This window comes from Neodiprion virginianus, chromosome 2, assembly GCF_021901495.1.
Source record: "Neodiprion virginianus isolate iyNeoVirg1 chromosome 2, iyNeoVirg1.1, whole genome shotgun sequence".
Classification (NCBI taxonomy): domain Eukaryota; kingdom Metazoa; phylum Arthropoda; class Insecta; order Hymenoptera; family Diprionidae; genus Neodiprion; species Neodiprion virginianus.
This window is the reverse complement of record NC_060878.1, coordinates 11,471,134-11,488,670: the sequence shown is the minus strand read 5'-3', so window position 1 is coordinate 11,488,670 and position 17,537 is coordinate 11,471,134. Positions and strand designations below refer to the sequence as shown.

The window sequence follows — 17,537 nt, the reverse complement described above, 5'->3', positions numbered from 1 at the left end:
CACTGCATTTCTGGCTGGCTCCTTGGAGCATTCTCCTTCATAGGGTATGGTTACTCGATGCTTCTGTGCGTTGAGCATGAACATAAGACACAGTGTAGAAGAAGACTGCTGCCCTTATCACCTTATGGGCTTCGCTCAGCGGGTGAGGCATGGTAATGGTTGTCGGTATTGCATGGTAAGGGCTGCAGTATTCTGCTATGCCGGCCTGATTTAACACTAAGGTCCCATATGATGGGTCGGTAACTGCAGCGCAGTGAATTATCCCCTGAACTCACTAAGCCCAGGGCTAATTGCTTTTACGGTATATCTTCAGTCATGCTACGAGTAAAGACAGCAATCTGTAAATACTGACAGTTCTGTTAGTTGACCTTGCGTGAAGTCTCGTGACCACGTTTGGTTGTTACTGCAGCCAGCATCTCATTGTAAGCCAGCGGGAGCGGTTGGCTGGTGTGCAATGATGAGTTAGTCGGTGTCAGAAGTATTGATCCTGATTGCGATCAATTATTTTCTAAGTATAGATCTATAGTCTGGGCTTTACGTAGATTATTTTTGATGCCTTATGATCATCGGCTTATGATATACATCTTGGCAGAATGGACAGCAGTCGAAAGTACGATAATCCCAGTCCCCAAGTTAAGGCCAATCCTTTCAGCCGATTATTTTTTTGGTGAGTAAAGTTGTAATTCCACAAGTGTTTTATGCCTACCAAAACGTTCTGCAACGTTGTCCCATTAATTCTAAAAATATACGCCTAGTCTGGCAGAATAAAACTTGCCAACATAACAAAGACTTTACATTCATTCGCATTCTATTGTTGTACATACAGTTCACTATTCTATTGTGTGATAACATTCAATTGTATTGACATTTGACTCATCAGACTATTCGTTACATATGACATTTTCTGTATATCATCACTTTGATGATGTAATCGCACATATCTACATAATCATGGATTTTGTTCAGTTCTGCTACAAAATTTGGGAATATCTTATCATGCGAATATGACACAGATATGGGTGCTATCACTTTAAAATTGATTACGGTTAATCAAATTGAATTGTATTGATGTGGACAATTTATTGCATAAAACTGGTTTGAACCTATTTGGTAAATTTTCTAAAAAAATGGTGCATTATTTTGAATGCAAAAAATATGAAAATTATAAATTTGCCCCACACATATTATTTCAATGAGCATCACAAGTTTTAAGGAATGCTGTCGTCATATCCAGCTGACTGAATTCGCTGATGCGAGTTTTCTGATTACTTCCGATTTTTCATCCCACATTCAACGATTATTTACAACTTACGATGAAATTAGAAATTATTCAAAATTTGAAATAATAACTTGTCTGCTCTGACAGTAAAGTAGTGAAAAAAGCGACATCTTGTAATTTCTGATCAGTAAATTTAGCAAACACCATTCTATTGTTTATAAGTGAATGAGTGGTGAATGGAAATTTTATTTTACCACTCATTTCAAAGCAATAATCAGAAAATCTGTAATGATAGCAATTTACGTTATAGTAAAGTAAGACCGTTCAAGGGTGCATATGTTTAGACTTTCAAAAGACATCTTAGATTTCTTTGCAATCTTTTCACACATGATGTACAATGACTTTTACAGGTGGTTGAAGTCGCTCTTTGCGTATGGCAGAACTCATGATTTGGAAGTCAAAGATTTGTATAACGCCCTTCCTGAAGACCATAGCGCACCACTTGGAGATATCCTTGAAGAGTAAACAACCTTATATAAATATACATTCTATTTTTAAAAATAGTGAAACCCAGGATTACTGCTAATTTTATGCTCATTGTGTTATTTCTGAAAAGTACTCATTGTTTCTGTCCTAGGACCTAAAAACACAATTTTTCAATTTCAAAGTGGAAAGTTCTAGAATTCTGAATTACTCGACTATTTGGCATTCTATTTTACTATAGTTCTTATCATAAAGGCTGAAAATAATATTTATGTTTCCATGGTTTATCATAATTTTAAATCTAAGATGTAGAAAAATATTTGCTAATATATATTAAAATTTTTACAGAAATTGGAAAAATGAATTAAAAAATGCTAAGGAAGAAAATAGAAAACCAAAACTGCTACAAGCGATAAAGAAAACTTTTGCAAGGTCATATTATATTTATGGTATATGGATACTGATTTTATCTGTATTCATTAGGTGAGATGAATTCAAATTGTAACACTGTTCATTACATTTTTATTTTGGGAGGTCGACAAATTGCAGATTTCTCCAAATTTCTAGTGAAAAATTTTATCAAAGATAGGGTATTGCTGGAATTTATTGTACCTACTCTTTAAATGGTCTGTTTTATATACCTATATGTACTATGAGTTTTTTCTTTCAAATGCTGCCAGAAGTAAGCAGAGAGGGAGATGAAAATTAAAAATTTAACCACATTTTTATTTGACACGAAATTATGCATAGTCTGATCTAGAATAAAAAAAAAATTTTGTTGAATGTGGTGCATTATTAATGTTAAAATATACTTTGGCTGTGATATCTGCTGCAATTATTGGTTTCCGAATCAAAAAAGAAGGCATTTTCTTTGCCCTACAAAGTATAAAACCTAATCAGCAAAATTTTTCAGCCAGCAGAGCATGAAATGTGAACGTAACTTTTATTAAATTCATAAATGAAAAGTAGTACAATATTTTTCCAGAGTAGCACAACCGTTTGTGTTGGGACTTTTGATCGCCCACTTTAAACCTTGCTCGGGTTCTACTTCTGAAGAAGCTTATATGTACGCCACTGCAGTCGTGGTCTTGGCTTGGGCAAATGCTGCGATTTCACATCACGTAAATGTGGGGCAACTACGAGTTGGCATGAGAGTTCGCATCGCATGCAGTTCTCTGGTTTACCGAAAAGTGAGTGAATATTATTTTGAAGATATTATCAAGTGACAATAAAAATGAAGATGTGACCTAGTGAAAAAAATTCTAAAATACTTCACATAATATTTATTAGAAATTCAGTAATGAGAAAAATTCTGTATTAATTCTGCAAAAGTTTAAATTAGTCTGACAATGTCTGAGAGATTTGAGAAATTCCGCAGAGTTTCTAGAAAGAAGTTATCTTCTTTGAAGGACCCTTAACTTACAATGAAAATCTATAAAAAAAAAATTTGAGTTTGTATATTTTTGACGTTTTTTTGATCGAGTTGAGTTTGAGGTGAAAATTGAACCAATATCTAAAGAAAACTCGATGTTTTTTACAACTTAAATTTGTTTTACCCAACTAACAAAATCTGAATTCTGGAATTTTCTGATATATAGCACCACATTATAAACAAACTGGGATGGGCTTCTAAGAGAGATTATAAGTTCACACATTTGAAATTAATTAACCTCAAATACTGCCAAACTTCACATTCTAAGTAGATTTCGAGAAAATTCTGGTAGTTTCTGAAAATAATTTTAGCTCGGGTATCGAATTTGTCCTTATTGATTACTGAAAATAAACGCTTATCGATCATCGAACACTTACACACCTATTTCCATTTCCAGATCTTGCGTTTGTCGAGATGCGCATCCAATAAAACTGCCAGTGGACAGGTCGTCAATCTGCTTTCGAACGATGTTGCAAGATTTGATACGGTCGGCATGTTTTTACATTACATTTGGATATTGCCGATTCAGGGTGCCCTAATCACCTACCTTGTCTGGCGCAGTGTCCAGGTTGCCTCATTGGCTGGGATATTATTAATCACTATACAAACAGTTCCGTTACAAGGTAAACCGTATATGAAAATAAATGTATTGCATATCAAGCTAATGTTTTCGATGAATGGGAAATTTTTATGTACAGAAATTATTCAATCAATACACTTGGAGAGTGAATTTGAAATTAGGCTCTACAATCTACAAATTTCTCTAAATTCTTACTCTTGGAGTACTCTTCTCTTTTTTGTTTATTAAAGTTGGATGTTTTGAATTTTACTCATTCGGATTAGAAAAGTTTTTTTCATCCAAAATAGACCTAATTTTGCTAAACTAATTGTTACGTCAAAGTATGTAATATAAAATTCGATATACTTCCAGGATATTTAAGCAGATGGACGTCAAAGTTGAGGATGAAAATTGCCTTAAGAACTGATACAAGAGTACGATTGATGAACGAAATAGTTAGTGGGGTTCAAGTTATCAAAATGTATGCATGGGAAAAGCCGTTCGAGAAACTTGTATCAATGGCGAGAAGGTTTGTGATTTATTTTTCATGTATTAAAATTTTTCTGTTCCCGAAAAATATACACACCTTAAATAACAATTTTTTACAAGAACTGGTATGTTCTAACTTACAATGAAATATTTTGGTACATATAATCTTTTCGCAGGAAATAAATTCAAGAATATTTCAGATTTATCTAACAACAGTTATGATAGTTAAAGTTAAGAAAAGTAAAAGAGGTGTCGTATGGTACAGACTGCATAATTCATTAAAATTGTCTGAAATTTTGTATAAATTTTTGACATCTATGTACCTCCAGTGCGAACAATTAATATTCCTGTATATAGTGACAGATGTCTTTCCTACATTTTCGACTGTGAATGAGATTATTTTTTCCCCAAAAATCTTGCAAGTTTTGCTGGATAACATTCTAATCTAAATTAAATAGCTCGAAACTTATTTGTGTGTACTAAAATTACGTAATTTTTGAATGCTTAAACTCAGTTTGAGGACGTTCTGTTGAACGATGTGATTTGTGCCCTATGAGAAATACCTTTGTTTATGAATCTTCATCTTCTTTTAAGAGCTTTCACTGAATAGTCTTTCTTCACTGCAAATACGTCTTCACGTTTGAAAATCAAATCAGCAAGCTAACATTCGAAACATTCTATTAAAATTTATAGTCTTTTCTGACAATGTAAAAAATATTTGGCTTCTGTTCCGTTATATTTCAGTCTATCTCTAAAAACTCCTCTCTCCCTACCTTTTCCACGAAGACTAATCTTTAAACGATCATTACTTCAACTCCTAAGACTCGTACATCTTTAACCAGAACCTCAAAACCTGACCAATCTAAATTTTTTAAACATACTACCCACTCTGCTAACACAGCTAATCTCCACAAATTAAAAATTTTCTATTCCTATCAAAATCTCACTTCCACCATTGCCAACAATCGAGACTCTACTCAACTTTGAAATCAGTCTTTTGAAAAGATTACAACTAAAAACACGCAACATCTCAAGCTCAATCAAAACATTTAATATTACACAAGTACTCTTTGTAGTGTCCAACCATTAAATAACAATACTGTTGTGAATCAGTAAAGAAAACATTATTCAATCTTTAATCTTTTCACATTTAATCTCAAGCAATCTGTTGCACTTAGTCTCAAGTGTTATTAAGGTATATAAGGTTTGTTAATAGCAAATTTTAGCGAAAAATCATTAAAACAATCAACCCATTTGCATAGTCACACAATAACGTTGACCACGTATGACATCATGGACAACACAGCATCTGCTGCACTGAAAAACATCAAATATCATATAATATTATTTCAAAGATATTTAATAGCAAGATATACCGTGGAAATTTGTGTGCGATCGAAATAAGAGTTTCGTTTGCTGACTTTTCAGTGCTTTGACAAAGTCGTATCCATTGATAAATGTTTTTATTTGCAGCTATGAGGTGGAGGTTTTAACTCTGACGTCATATCTGAGAGGGTTCTACCTTGCAACAATGGTTTTCACTGAACGTACAACTCTATTTTTCACAATCATGACATATGTACTTATCGGTAACGAAATATCTGCCGACATAGCATTTTCACTGGCACAGTACTTCAACATTCTTCAATGCACCATGGCTATCTTTTACCCTCTGGCTGTCTCAATGTTAGCTGAAAGTTTGGTATCAATCAAACGTCTCCAGGTATGGTAATCAATATAAACTCTTTATACATTCTAGAATTCATTCCAAATAAAGACACGGCTGAATGAGATATACAAAAAATTCGAAAAGCTTCTTACAGGATCACAAAATGTTATCAAACTTTAATTGTAATTTTTTAAATATTTTCAGACCTTCCTATCTCTTGAAGAAAACGTTCCTTCCCTTCAGCGGCATCCATCTGGCGATCAGAAAGATGCTATCATAACAAAAAATGTTACCACTTCGTGGACTGAAAATTCTATTGCAAATACCCTCCACCGCATAGATATTCGTATTGAATCAGGAACATTATGCGCCATTGTGGGATCAGTTGGTTCTGGAAAGGTACACCATACCGTTGCTAAAGAAAGTTCACGATGCAAAAAATTCTCAGTAATTTTTCAGAAATCTAGTAACATTTTTGGACAATCCTAAGAAAAATTATGTATCATTTGTGGCACATAGTTGTCACTGCCGGCAGGGAAAACCAGGAATTGAGGGAAAAACTTTTAAAAAATGTCGCGTTTTTGTTAAGAACTTATATTTTTTCAAATCTTTTCTTTTACATCACACATCAAAACGATCTGACGTCTAATGTGTATTTTCTGACTGTATTGTGTCATGGAAAATTAGAATGGATTTCTGAGAAAAATTACAAATTTCCTGGAATCAGTGGAAAAGAATTTTTCTGAAATGCTTTTATATCGTTACTATTCGCCTTCATAAGTTCATTTCATTCTTTCACTCCACATTGCTCAGCAATTTCTTTCGGATTCTCCACAAAATCGTATTTTTCTACATCGTGTTAATTTCAGTTTTTTATTTAAAATTGTTTACAATTTTTAGAGTTCCTTTCTGCAATTAATTCTGGGTGAACTTCCACCAACTCAAGGTCAGATTTATGTTAACGGCTCTGTTGCATATGCCAGTCAAGAACCATGGCTTTTCGGTGGCAGTGTTCGTAACAATATACTATTTGGCCAAGAATATGATAAAGAAAAATACAGAGAAGTTACAAAAGTTTGTGCTCTCCTAAAAGACTTCGAGCAATTCCCTCAGGGTGATAAGAGTATTGTTGGCGAAAAAGGTGCGTCACTGAGCGGCGGACAACGCGCCAGAGTTAATTTGGCCAGGTAATTGCTTTCAAATGCATATAAAAACATTTGCAAAAAAAATTGGATTCTTCCTACTTCATTGAAACAATATGGTGTTGATAATATAATTTTTGGACTAAGAGTAGATAAAGTACTACAACTGTTACTAAATTGGTTATTACAGAGCTGTCTACAGAAATGCAGATATATATCTCCTGGATGATCCGCTTTCTGCAGTTGATACACACGTGGGTAAACAACTGTTCGACGAATGCATAAATGGCTACCTAAAACAGAAGACGAGAATTCTAGTAACGCATCAAATACAATATTTAAAAAATGCTGACATGATTATTGTCTTAGATAACGTGAGTATTCGATAGTTATTGCAGAAAAATTGCATAGTTTGACCACTTCGTATAAGGATAATCGGCTGTGCGTTCAAATCAAAAGTTAAGGAATGAAAAAGAATCGCTTTAAAAATCTGAGGCAGTTATTTGTGCCAACGATGTGCTGATCAAAAAATATTGCTACAATCTAATAGAATTGATTCTGAGCAAATTTTATCGAACTACGATATCAACAATTCAAGTACAAGTTTTATTGTTAGGACGTTTAAAATGATTAAGCATCGTTATTTTTCGTCCGAGTCTGATTTTTTTCAGCTTATTTCGTTCATCATAGAGATTTCCAGATATCATCCGAAAATTTTTTTACAAATATTCAGTTATCTCCAGAGTGGAATAAAATAGTTTTGCATGAGTACCGGATAACAACTGTACGTCAAAAATTACATTTATGCATTACATCTGTACTCTAATTTGAGAGTTCTTTAAGGTATTTCAACAAATTTTTGGGGATCTGATCGTCCGCTGAAAGAGCCCAAAAGCAGTAGAATCTAATTAAAAAAACATGACAATTCAAACATTCTGAACGTTCTGATTATAAAACCTTTTCTCAAATTCTGGGTATCTTTTTTTGGGTTGTTCAGATTATCTCGAAATCATTTCTATTACATTGCAGGGATCTTATTTCATTCACATTTGTCATTATTGGCGCAAATAACGCTGTTTGAGATTTTTTGAAATTAATTTTGTTCTCTTTTAACCATTGATTCGAATCGTACCACCTATTCTTTTTCAAAACGAACAGCAGTTGGTTTCCTTTATATCGAAAGATTTGAAATTTCAACCTTGAAACACCTGTATCCAATCAACACAAAACTTGTCCTGAATAGGGCAAAGTTGCAAGTCAAGGGTCATTTGAAGAATTGCAAAAAAATAATACAACATTTGCGAATTTGCTGAACGAAGACGAGTCTGAAGAAAAGGTTAAAGCTGTGGTACACCCATCTGCAGAACGAATGGTATCCGAAATTTCAAACCTGAACGAAGATGAGGATATAGAAGATGAGCCCAAAGAGACTGACGAATTGATGGCCAAAGGCGGTGTCTCGAGTATGCTGTATTGGCAATATTTCAGAGCTGGCGGGTCAACATTCATGATTCTAATGGTTATATTTACATTGATTTTGGGTCAACTGGCCAGCAGTGGAACCGACTACTGGCTATCATATTGGTAATTATACAGACATTTTGAAGTTTCGACAGTTATTAACATCCCAAAGTGTCAAAAAAATATCTGCGATCGGAATTTCTCGTATTAATTCTGATTCGTTTGACATTTTAAAATAGGACTAAACAAGAAGACCGTCAATTAATGGAAAAACCGCCCGAAAATTGCACAATCAACAATTTTCCAAGCAATGCAACAATCCCCATACTTTCATCTAACGATTCTGAGTTAAATTCATCAAATACTCCGCTTACAACATTAGTAAGTTCCACAGATGTCATACGCTTTTCATTTTATCTATAATTTTCCCTGTGTTTAATTTGAAATACCTTGTTCTCACAATTAATTTCAACAAGTGCGCATTAGACTTGTCATTGAAAAGTATAGTAATGAAGGATTTATGCTAAGGTTGTGAGATTAGTCGATCACAGTAGACTTTGACGAACCGTTTTGACATCAGAAACAGCGATTAATTGAGTATTCAGAAAAACGATGAATCGGAAAGACGATTAATTTAAAAAGCAGGTTAATCGGAGAAAATGATTATCAAACATTTCGAATAATTACTTTGATGATAAAACAATGAATTAAAGCTTACGATTTAATCAATCAATTGCTTAGAGTAAATTTATACAAAAAAAAGTACTTTATTCTGGTATATCATCCGCTTCTGCAATTGAGGTGTACCAATTAATAAAATATGTTGCATATTCAGGTTATTCCAAAAGATCTGACTGCACAAGCATCTCACTTTGACACAAGTATGGCATTATGGATTTACGGTGGCTGTATAACTGGAAGTGTTGTGATAACAATACTTCGAAGTTTACTTTTTTTCAAACTATGCATGAACGCCAGCAAAGGTTTACACAACACGATGTTTGCAAACATTTTGAAAGCCCCCATGCATTTCTTTGATACAAATCCTTCCGGTGAGTAATGATTCTCTGCGACAACTATCTTGCAAAATTCTTGAATTCAAATATCAACACTTCAATTATCCCCCAGGACGTATTCTTAATCGATTTTCAAAGGATATGGGAGCAATAGACGAAATTCTTCCCCGAGTGATGATAGAATCTCTACAAGTTTACCTCGTAATGTCTGGTATCCTGATTCAAGTGGTCATAATCAATTGGTGGATGATATTTGCAATAATCGTTATGGGATTCTTGTACTGGCTAATCCAACAAATTTACGTCTCATCGGCTCGTGATATCAAACGACTGGAAGGTGTTAGTAAGTATTTACAGTTCTGAGAATTTTCAACGTACTGTTTTGTCAATCATCTCCCCATTTCATCAGGCTTCTAGAATAAACTCATATTCTGTACGAATTTCATTTATTATCAAAAATCTGAAAAAGTTTTTTAGTTTTTGACTATTCTGACCAATTTTAGTTAGTGATTAAAATCGAGAAAGTGTTTGAAAAAAAAAACCTCATATTTATTCAGCTCTTTATTCTGTATCACAAATCTGAGAAAAACCTGCAGGATTCTGGTATTTCGCCATCTTTTCTGACAGCATCACGTATCTGTAAAAAAATATTTCTAGCTACGCTAGTATTATCATAAATTTTGAAAAATTTTCAATTACCAAGGTTTTCTATAAACTTGATTAAATTAATTCTGTCTGCACAGAAATTGAGATATTTCCACAAAACTCGTAGACATTATTATAATCTGCCAGAGATTTTTTTTAGAAAAAGCATCAAACTGTCAGAAGTTCTTTTTCGGAATAGATTGGTAGAAATTTCTGTAAGTTTCTTAGAATAATGTTTACTTGGGATTTATATTTACTCCCCAATATTAATTGAATTCACAGCAAAAAGCCCTGTGTTTTCACATGTGAGTGCTTCCTTGAGTGGATTAGCGACGATCCGATCATCTGGAGTAGAAGAGATGTTGCGCCAAGAGTTTGACATCCATCAAAACTTGAATACCGCAGCTTACTATCTTACCATTATAAGTAGCACGGCTTTTGGATTTTGGCTGGATATGGTATCCCTTGCCTTTGTTTCATTTGTCACGTACAGCTTCATTTTCTTAAATCATGGTAAGTGGAGAGAATTTTTTATTCAAGTACTGTATGGACCTACCACCAAAAAGCCGTGACCAGTAGAGTAATAAGAAAAATAACTGGTAACCTTATTACTCAATATGTTATCTGGAATGTAAAGGTAATTTTTCAGGTTGCGTTTCAGTGGTTGAGAGATATCGATATTGCTATTTTCGTCGTTATTGTTACTTTGTTAAATAATCGTTCTCGCTTTTCATACGAGTGAAAAGACCTCAAGTTTTGTAATTCGATCTTTGTTTCAAGGTAATACATTCGCTGGCGATGTTGGACTGGCAATTTCACAAGTACTGATTTTGTGCGGAATGCTGCAACATGGAGTGCGTCAAATGGCAGAAGTTATTTCTCAGATGACAAGCGTCGAGCGTGTTCTACAGTTTACCAAACTCGAGAAGGAGGGACCTTTCGAGAGCGAGCCTGGTCAAAAACCCCCAGCACAATGGCCGAGTGAAGGTCAAATTCAATTCAATCACACATATCTGCGCTATGTGGAGTCCGAACCTCCAGTTCTCAAAGACCTGAATGTTGTAATCAAGCCTGGAATGAAGGTAGGTTTAGGGATGATCGGGCCGCACTGTCTGAATAAACAGTTGATAAACTACCATTTACCAAATCTCAACAATGTAATTTAAGCCAGTGATGGCGGACACGAATGAAACAGCATCCCTACTGTGTAATGGAAATGGATCAAAGTAAATACGAAGAACACAAGTTGCGATAACTACAATTTGAGTAAAGGTTTTGCAATTTAAAGCCTCAATCAGAATCAGTTTTCAATCAGAATCCAACACTTTTGGGCTCGTTTTTCCGAGAACATTCTCATGAATTGCTTGGAAAATTTTCAAGAAATAATACATTCTAGCATGGTTATAACACGCTAATATGACTGTTGCTAAACATCTATTCTGCCATAGTCAAAAAAACTATTTCTGTCCACTTTCAACATAACTATTGGCACAATTTTTTTCAGACAATTGCTGAAAATCTCTATGGCAAACAAAGTATATAATTTAATCCGTTTGAACGTTCTAATTTCGAAACTTTCCTTTTAATGTTTATATCTTAGCTTGAGGTATTCAAATTTGGTCAGACTCATTTATTTTACGTGGTAGGGATTTTTTTTCGTTCATGTTTATTTTCAAAAAGTATTTGCTCTTTTTAACTTTTGATTTTGGCTGTGTAGCCCATTCATTCTTGAAAATAGGTGAATCAAATCATTAATATTCACAAGAATTCCACATCTCTAGAAAAAACCCAGTGAAATGTAACCAAACAGTCAGTTCTTGATAAAGAAATATCTGATGATCTTGCTCTGTGAAATTATCCGGCATTTCAATTGACCTCAGGTTGGAATAGTCGGCCGCACTGGAGCTGGTAAATCTTCGCTCATCTCAGCTCTGTTTCGCTTAGCAAAAGTGGAAGGGGAAATAGTTTTGGACAATATAGACACTAAAAAGATTGGCCTTCACGATTTGAGAACAAAAATCTCGATAATACCGCAAGTGCCAGTTTTATTCTCTGCCACAGTGAGAGACAATCTTGATCCCTTTCACAAGTTTGAAGATGCCAAACTTTGGCTTGCCCTAGACCAAGTCGAACTGAAGGATTCTATCGCGTCGCTTGATCACCTCGTCAACGAGGGTGGAACTAATTTCAGTGCTGGACAACGCCAGCTTGTCTGTCTGGCCCGGGCACTCCTAAGGAACAACAAAGTTCTCGTTCTCGATGAAGCTACAGCAAATGTAGACCCGTCTACTGATGCCTTGATACAACATACGATAAGAACAGAATTCAAAGATTGCACTGTGTTGACCATAGCTCACAGATTGAACACAATTATGGACAGCGACAAGGTCTTAGTAATGGATCATGGACAAATAGTAGAGTTCGATCATCCTCATTTACTCTTGCAAAATGAAAATGGATACTTCTCTAGAATGCTTGGCGAAATGGGGAAAAATATGGCTGAGGAACTCAAAACCGTCGCTAAAGAGGTACACTCGTTTTTCATCATCAAACTGAGCATCTAGTCACAGGAAATATAGGATAATGTCAGACATATGTGCTAGAATTTTTTATCTCCGTTCATTGATTTCTTGCTTAGGACATGCATCGGTATTTGGAACTATCAAAAAATACTTAAAATGTGCAAAACGAAGAACATGATGAATTCGAGAAATATTAGAAGAACAATTATTGAAATTCTATTTATGAATAAAACATTTCAGCTTTGGTTTCATTCAAATAGAGCAAGCGCATCTTTGGGGGTCGTTTTCACTCTTTTAAACCTTTTTTCCCGCCGACAAAAAAAAAAAAGATATGTCTTTTAGTTTTCAATGATCTACAACATATATGAGTTGCAACGAATTTGAAGGGGCAAATCAAACTAGTGTTCCTTGTAAGAATAAGTTATTAGGTGAAAGCGAAATCAAATGTTGCTTACCGAATGAAACAACTCAACGAGCATTTTTTGCTTTTTTTATAGTTCATTGATTTCCAGACGATCCAATAATTCATTTTTCTTTTAAATTGAATTGACGTGATGTAAAGCACATTTTGTTTTCCTCTAATTTCAATTAGAAATGTTCCAACTTGTAATTGATTGTGATTCAGAGATGAAATTATTTGACAGAAGCAACAAAACGCAACTTGATATCCCCTGGAACTTGATTACACTAGATACTCTACCAAGTGGTTTTCCAATTACAAGTCTGATAAACATTACTGTCAACTTTTCAAAATTATTTTACAGGCCTTCGAAAGCGTTACGCAAGAAATCGTTCCAGTACATGGGTCCAATGGTACTATCCAGAAGAAGTAAAGGTCAGCCTATTTGAAAATAATATTCTTGACAATAGGCCTAAAAACATTGAGCAGACATCATTACATACCAGTAGATTGACAACTTCAAAGAAAAGCATTCACAATGAATGGTTATAACCGAGTATTCTATTTGTATTTTTGAACAGTACAAACTTGTAGTTAATTTTTCCACCTTTTCAAGTCAGTTGAAGAATTTCAACTTGAAGAAAACGTTAATTTTATTATCTTTATACTTCACAAAAAAAACTTTAGATTATAGTAGTATTGACATAGATTAGCATCAACGGATGTATTGGAATCTTACGTGATATTTTTTTCCTGGTGCGTTGTGCTTTAGTCAGTTACTCGAAATATCCTAGTTAATAATCACAAAGTGATACGAATATTCTAGGTAAAGAAATCTTTACTACGTGATATATTTTCTCTACATTTTCATGTCCAAAAAGTCTCCAATTACTCAGAGTATTTCAACTGCACACTGAATCTACATATAATGATTCCCTGTTCTGCGGCTGTGCTTAAAATTACCGACTTGATTCGAGGTATTTATCATATGTTATATACACCTTATGTGCCTAAAACTGTGGCAAAAGATTAGAATATTTGTGATAAAAAGAATTGCCAGTGAGTATTTCACCGTTACAACGCAATGTAAAACGTGAGCACAACGAACAATTTTTACTCGAATTAGGCATTGAGAAAAAATATTCAATTTATGAATCTGTATGATTTATAACGTTTAGAGATACCTATGACCTTAAGAAATGAACTTGATTTCGTAGCATTTACATCTTATTCCATACTCAGGGATGCATGAGCTCCACCAACGAAATTAAAAATTTAGAAAACACCGAAGAAGCCGTTTAAAAAATCTCAAGCAATGTAGTCTACGCCAATAATAGTGAACACGAATTGAATAATATCTCTACTATACAGTCGAAATGAATCCGAGAAAATTTGAATAATACAATTGTGAGATAAGAATTGGGGAAAAATTGTTATAAGTAGAACATTGAAAATCAACAAACTCCAGTGTTTTTGTGACGATTAAAACGGTTTTGGGCTTATTTTCTTAGCTGACTAAACCCTCAAAAGTTTCCTAAATACATTCTAGAAATCTAATACTAAAATATAGTTATAACGCATAAATGTAATTGATGATGAACATTCGGTGTACCCTACGTTGAAAGATATTTTTTTATAATCCGTGCTGGAGCTAATTATTTGTATCATTTTTTCTGGCGACCTTTGGAAATTTCTACGATGAGAAAAATGAGTTAAAAAATATTAGAATCCGTAAAAACACCTAAGTTCAATCATTTTGAACCTGTCCGATTACATAAACTTTTCTCAAATTGTTGGTATATTAATTCACTATCATTGGTATCAATAACGTTACTGAAGATTTTTCAAATGGTTTTTTTTTTCTCTTTTCCTAACATCGGTCATTAATAGTGGACATTAAAAAAAAGATTGTGCCAGAAGTGGTTTCATTCATCATGAAATCATTCGAATGAACTCAAAGTAATGAGTAAAAAAAAAAACATAATTGGCACTGAAATTTCTACTGCCAAATATAAAATAGATTATTTCAATATGTTGTACTTAAAAAAACTTTGATTACGAATGCCAGAAGTACAATGTGATTCCAAGACAAAAGCATTTGCTCTACAAAACTCAAAAACGTTCAAAATAAGCAACATTGGTTGGATGATAAATTTCAGCAATGTTATTAGTATATTTGAATCTCATTTTAATGTTTCAGTAATAATACATCCAAACAGTTGCTCTAAATTCAATCACGTTCTTTTTTGAAATCGTATTTACGCGATGCCATTGCCGAACCATGGTATATTTGTACTTATACATATATGTATATTTTCTAACATACATACATATATATATATATATATATATATATACATACATACATACATACATACGTATGTTTATGTGTATTGCTGTATGTCACAAATATTGAAAAAAGTAATTCAGTTTTTAGTTTATAGTTAAAATCAAAACGTCGTGCTGGCTGGAAAGCACATTATAATTGTCTTCATAAGTTAAGTATAGATAGACTCGATTTTCTATTTCTTGGAGGTAATTATTAACATTCATGGAAAATGTATCTGCCTCTTTGGCTCTCTATGCTCTTCCTCTCTCTTTGCAAATTAATTATTCAAAATATTCGTATAATCTACTGCAGAAGCGTCAAGTTTCTGGTTGTTTTTAGTTTTATACAAAAACTGGCACGTAGAGAAACCCTCCTTAGGCAATTGATTTACTTAACGTAATTTCATTCATATTTTCGAACTATTTTCGGTGACCACCCAAACGTGATTCTGAACTCTACAATTTCCCAAATTTTGGATCGATTCTAACACTCAGTGAGCATTCAGTACAGAAGTGTAAAATGCACGTTAAGCAAAATACGGAAATCTTGGGTGAAATTGTAAAAAAAATGACATGAAATCAGTTTGCCTTTAGAGGATTAATAAGTACATGACAATGTTTCGTTGATCAAGATCTCAATGAATTAGTCATATTAATTGAGCATACATGTCAAGAGCAAATCATTGGCATTTTTTTCTTGATTTTAAAGTAACCAGTTACTTAAAGAAATTAATCTTAGGTGCCCGAATTGCGTGAGGATTTAATTTTTATTACCTCACAAGCATTCGAAACATTTTTTCCAAACTCTTACAACTTGGGATTTTTTTTGTGCTTCATTTCTTTTTCAAAGTCTTGTATTAATGTTTAACGTATGTTAACGAAATGCTTTCATCATTACACAATGATACATGTTACCACCAATAATTTAAATGAAATGGTCTCACGAGACTTACAAGGAAAGTATTTTTATTGATCAGTGTGGTTTGAGAGCAAATTTTATGAAAAATTGTTTTCCAAAACTACACAACAACTTGTAAACCAATATTTTTCATCACTATTGTACAAAACTTATTACGCTATTTTTTCAGAATTATATACACAAATGTAAACATTAGAAATCCATAACAAAAACCTGGTACTTAATAGATTAAGGATGTCTTACAACCTCAAGAACAAAATAGTGATAAGCTGGTTATAAACTATAATCAGAAATCTGTATACCTCATGCATATTTGAAAATGACAATATTGAATGCACAATGTAATGTAATTCATAGTCTCAAAAATGTAATAAACTTGATTTTGAAAAACTATATTTAACAAAATCGTTTGATATTTATTACTACATATTATTTTTACGGCTGAACGGCCCTAAAATTTTCTGTCGGAAAGCGATTTTTCGATGCGGATTCTCACCAACTTGATGGGAACTCAAAATAACTCCAAAATACGGTAAAATCGACAGCTGCGATAATACCTCAAGAAGATTCGTTTTTCATCTGTAACTTTTCCGCAATTGATAACTGTGAGTTGAAACTGCGCTCAATCGACTAATCTCGATACATTACATCGGATTAAGGTTTAACTATATTTATTTAAACTTTCTCCCGTTGCAACCGATTTGTAGAACCCTACTACGGCTGGACTGTGTACCCTCAGGAATTCAAAAAAGATAACCACATCGTAAGATCAACAACTGCGAAAATACAACGAAATTTTTCTGTTTTTCGACAGTAACTTTGGAAGCTTTAATTGCGTTTTCTCTAATGTCTACATACTATATAAAACATTGACTCCTGATTTAGAAGATAGTCCAGAATAAATTTTGCATGACCTAAAGAAATTTCTCAGTGGTAGAAATGAAGCTGGCTCTTCGGACTGATTCAAACTATGGGTACCCAAAATGTACCTTGGCTAGGATGTCGTAGAATCGTTGCTGAGAAAATACTACCAGTTTTCACGGTTCAGCTTACTGCAGTAAATCGAGACGAAAATCCACGAGAATTTCATAATTATTACCTTTACTGATAGATAAGTTGAATCAGTTGATTTCATTTCCAATGAAAGACAACAGAGACCCTGTTTTATAATTTTTCAACTATATATGTTGCAACGACGAAAAGAAATCAGCACAGGAGTACAATATTGTATTATTTAATGCATGTAACATGAG

General features: G+C 33.6%; 1 protein-coding gene across 2 annotated transcripts; it reads left to right on the top strand.

Moving 5' to 3' along the window:
• The first annotated feature begins 359 nt into the window (after positions 1 to 359).
• LOC124298124 (ATP-binding cassette sub-family C member 4) lies at positions 360 to 16,679 on the top strand. Of its 2 annotated transcripts, XM_046749756.1 has the most exons (18): positions 360 to 667; positions 1,630 to 1,740; positions 2,051 to 2,185; positions 2,688 to 2,892; positions 3,532 to 3,757; positions 4,066 to 4,222; positions 5,656 to 5,905; positions 6,056 to 6,250; positions 6,752 to 7,038; positions 7,184 to 7,367; positions 8,237 to 8,577; positions 8,694 to 8,835; positions 9,290 to 9,506; positions 9,583 to 9,813; positions 10,398 to 10,628; positions 10,896 to 11,197; positions 11,996 to 12,643; positions 13,402 to 16,679. In XM_046749756.1, the coding sequence occupies exons 1-18, from the start codon at positions 594 to 596 to the stop codon at positions 13,468 to 13,470; spliced, it is 4,005 nt and encodes a 1,334-aa protein (XP_046605712.1). In that variant the 5' UTR covers positions 360 to 593; the 3' UTR covers positions 13,471 to 16,679. The 2 variants fall into 2 exon arrangements, with proteins under 2 accessions (XP_046605712.1, XP_046605713.1); XM_046749757.1 differs by lacking the exons at positions 360 to 667; positions 1,630 to 1,740 and having other exon boundaries at positions 2,084 to 2,185; positions 2,693 to 2,892.
• Positions 16,680 to 17,537: the final 858 nt, after the last annotated feature.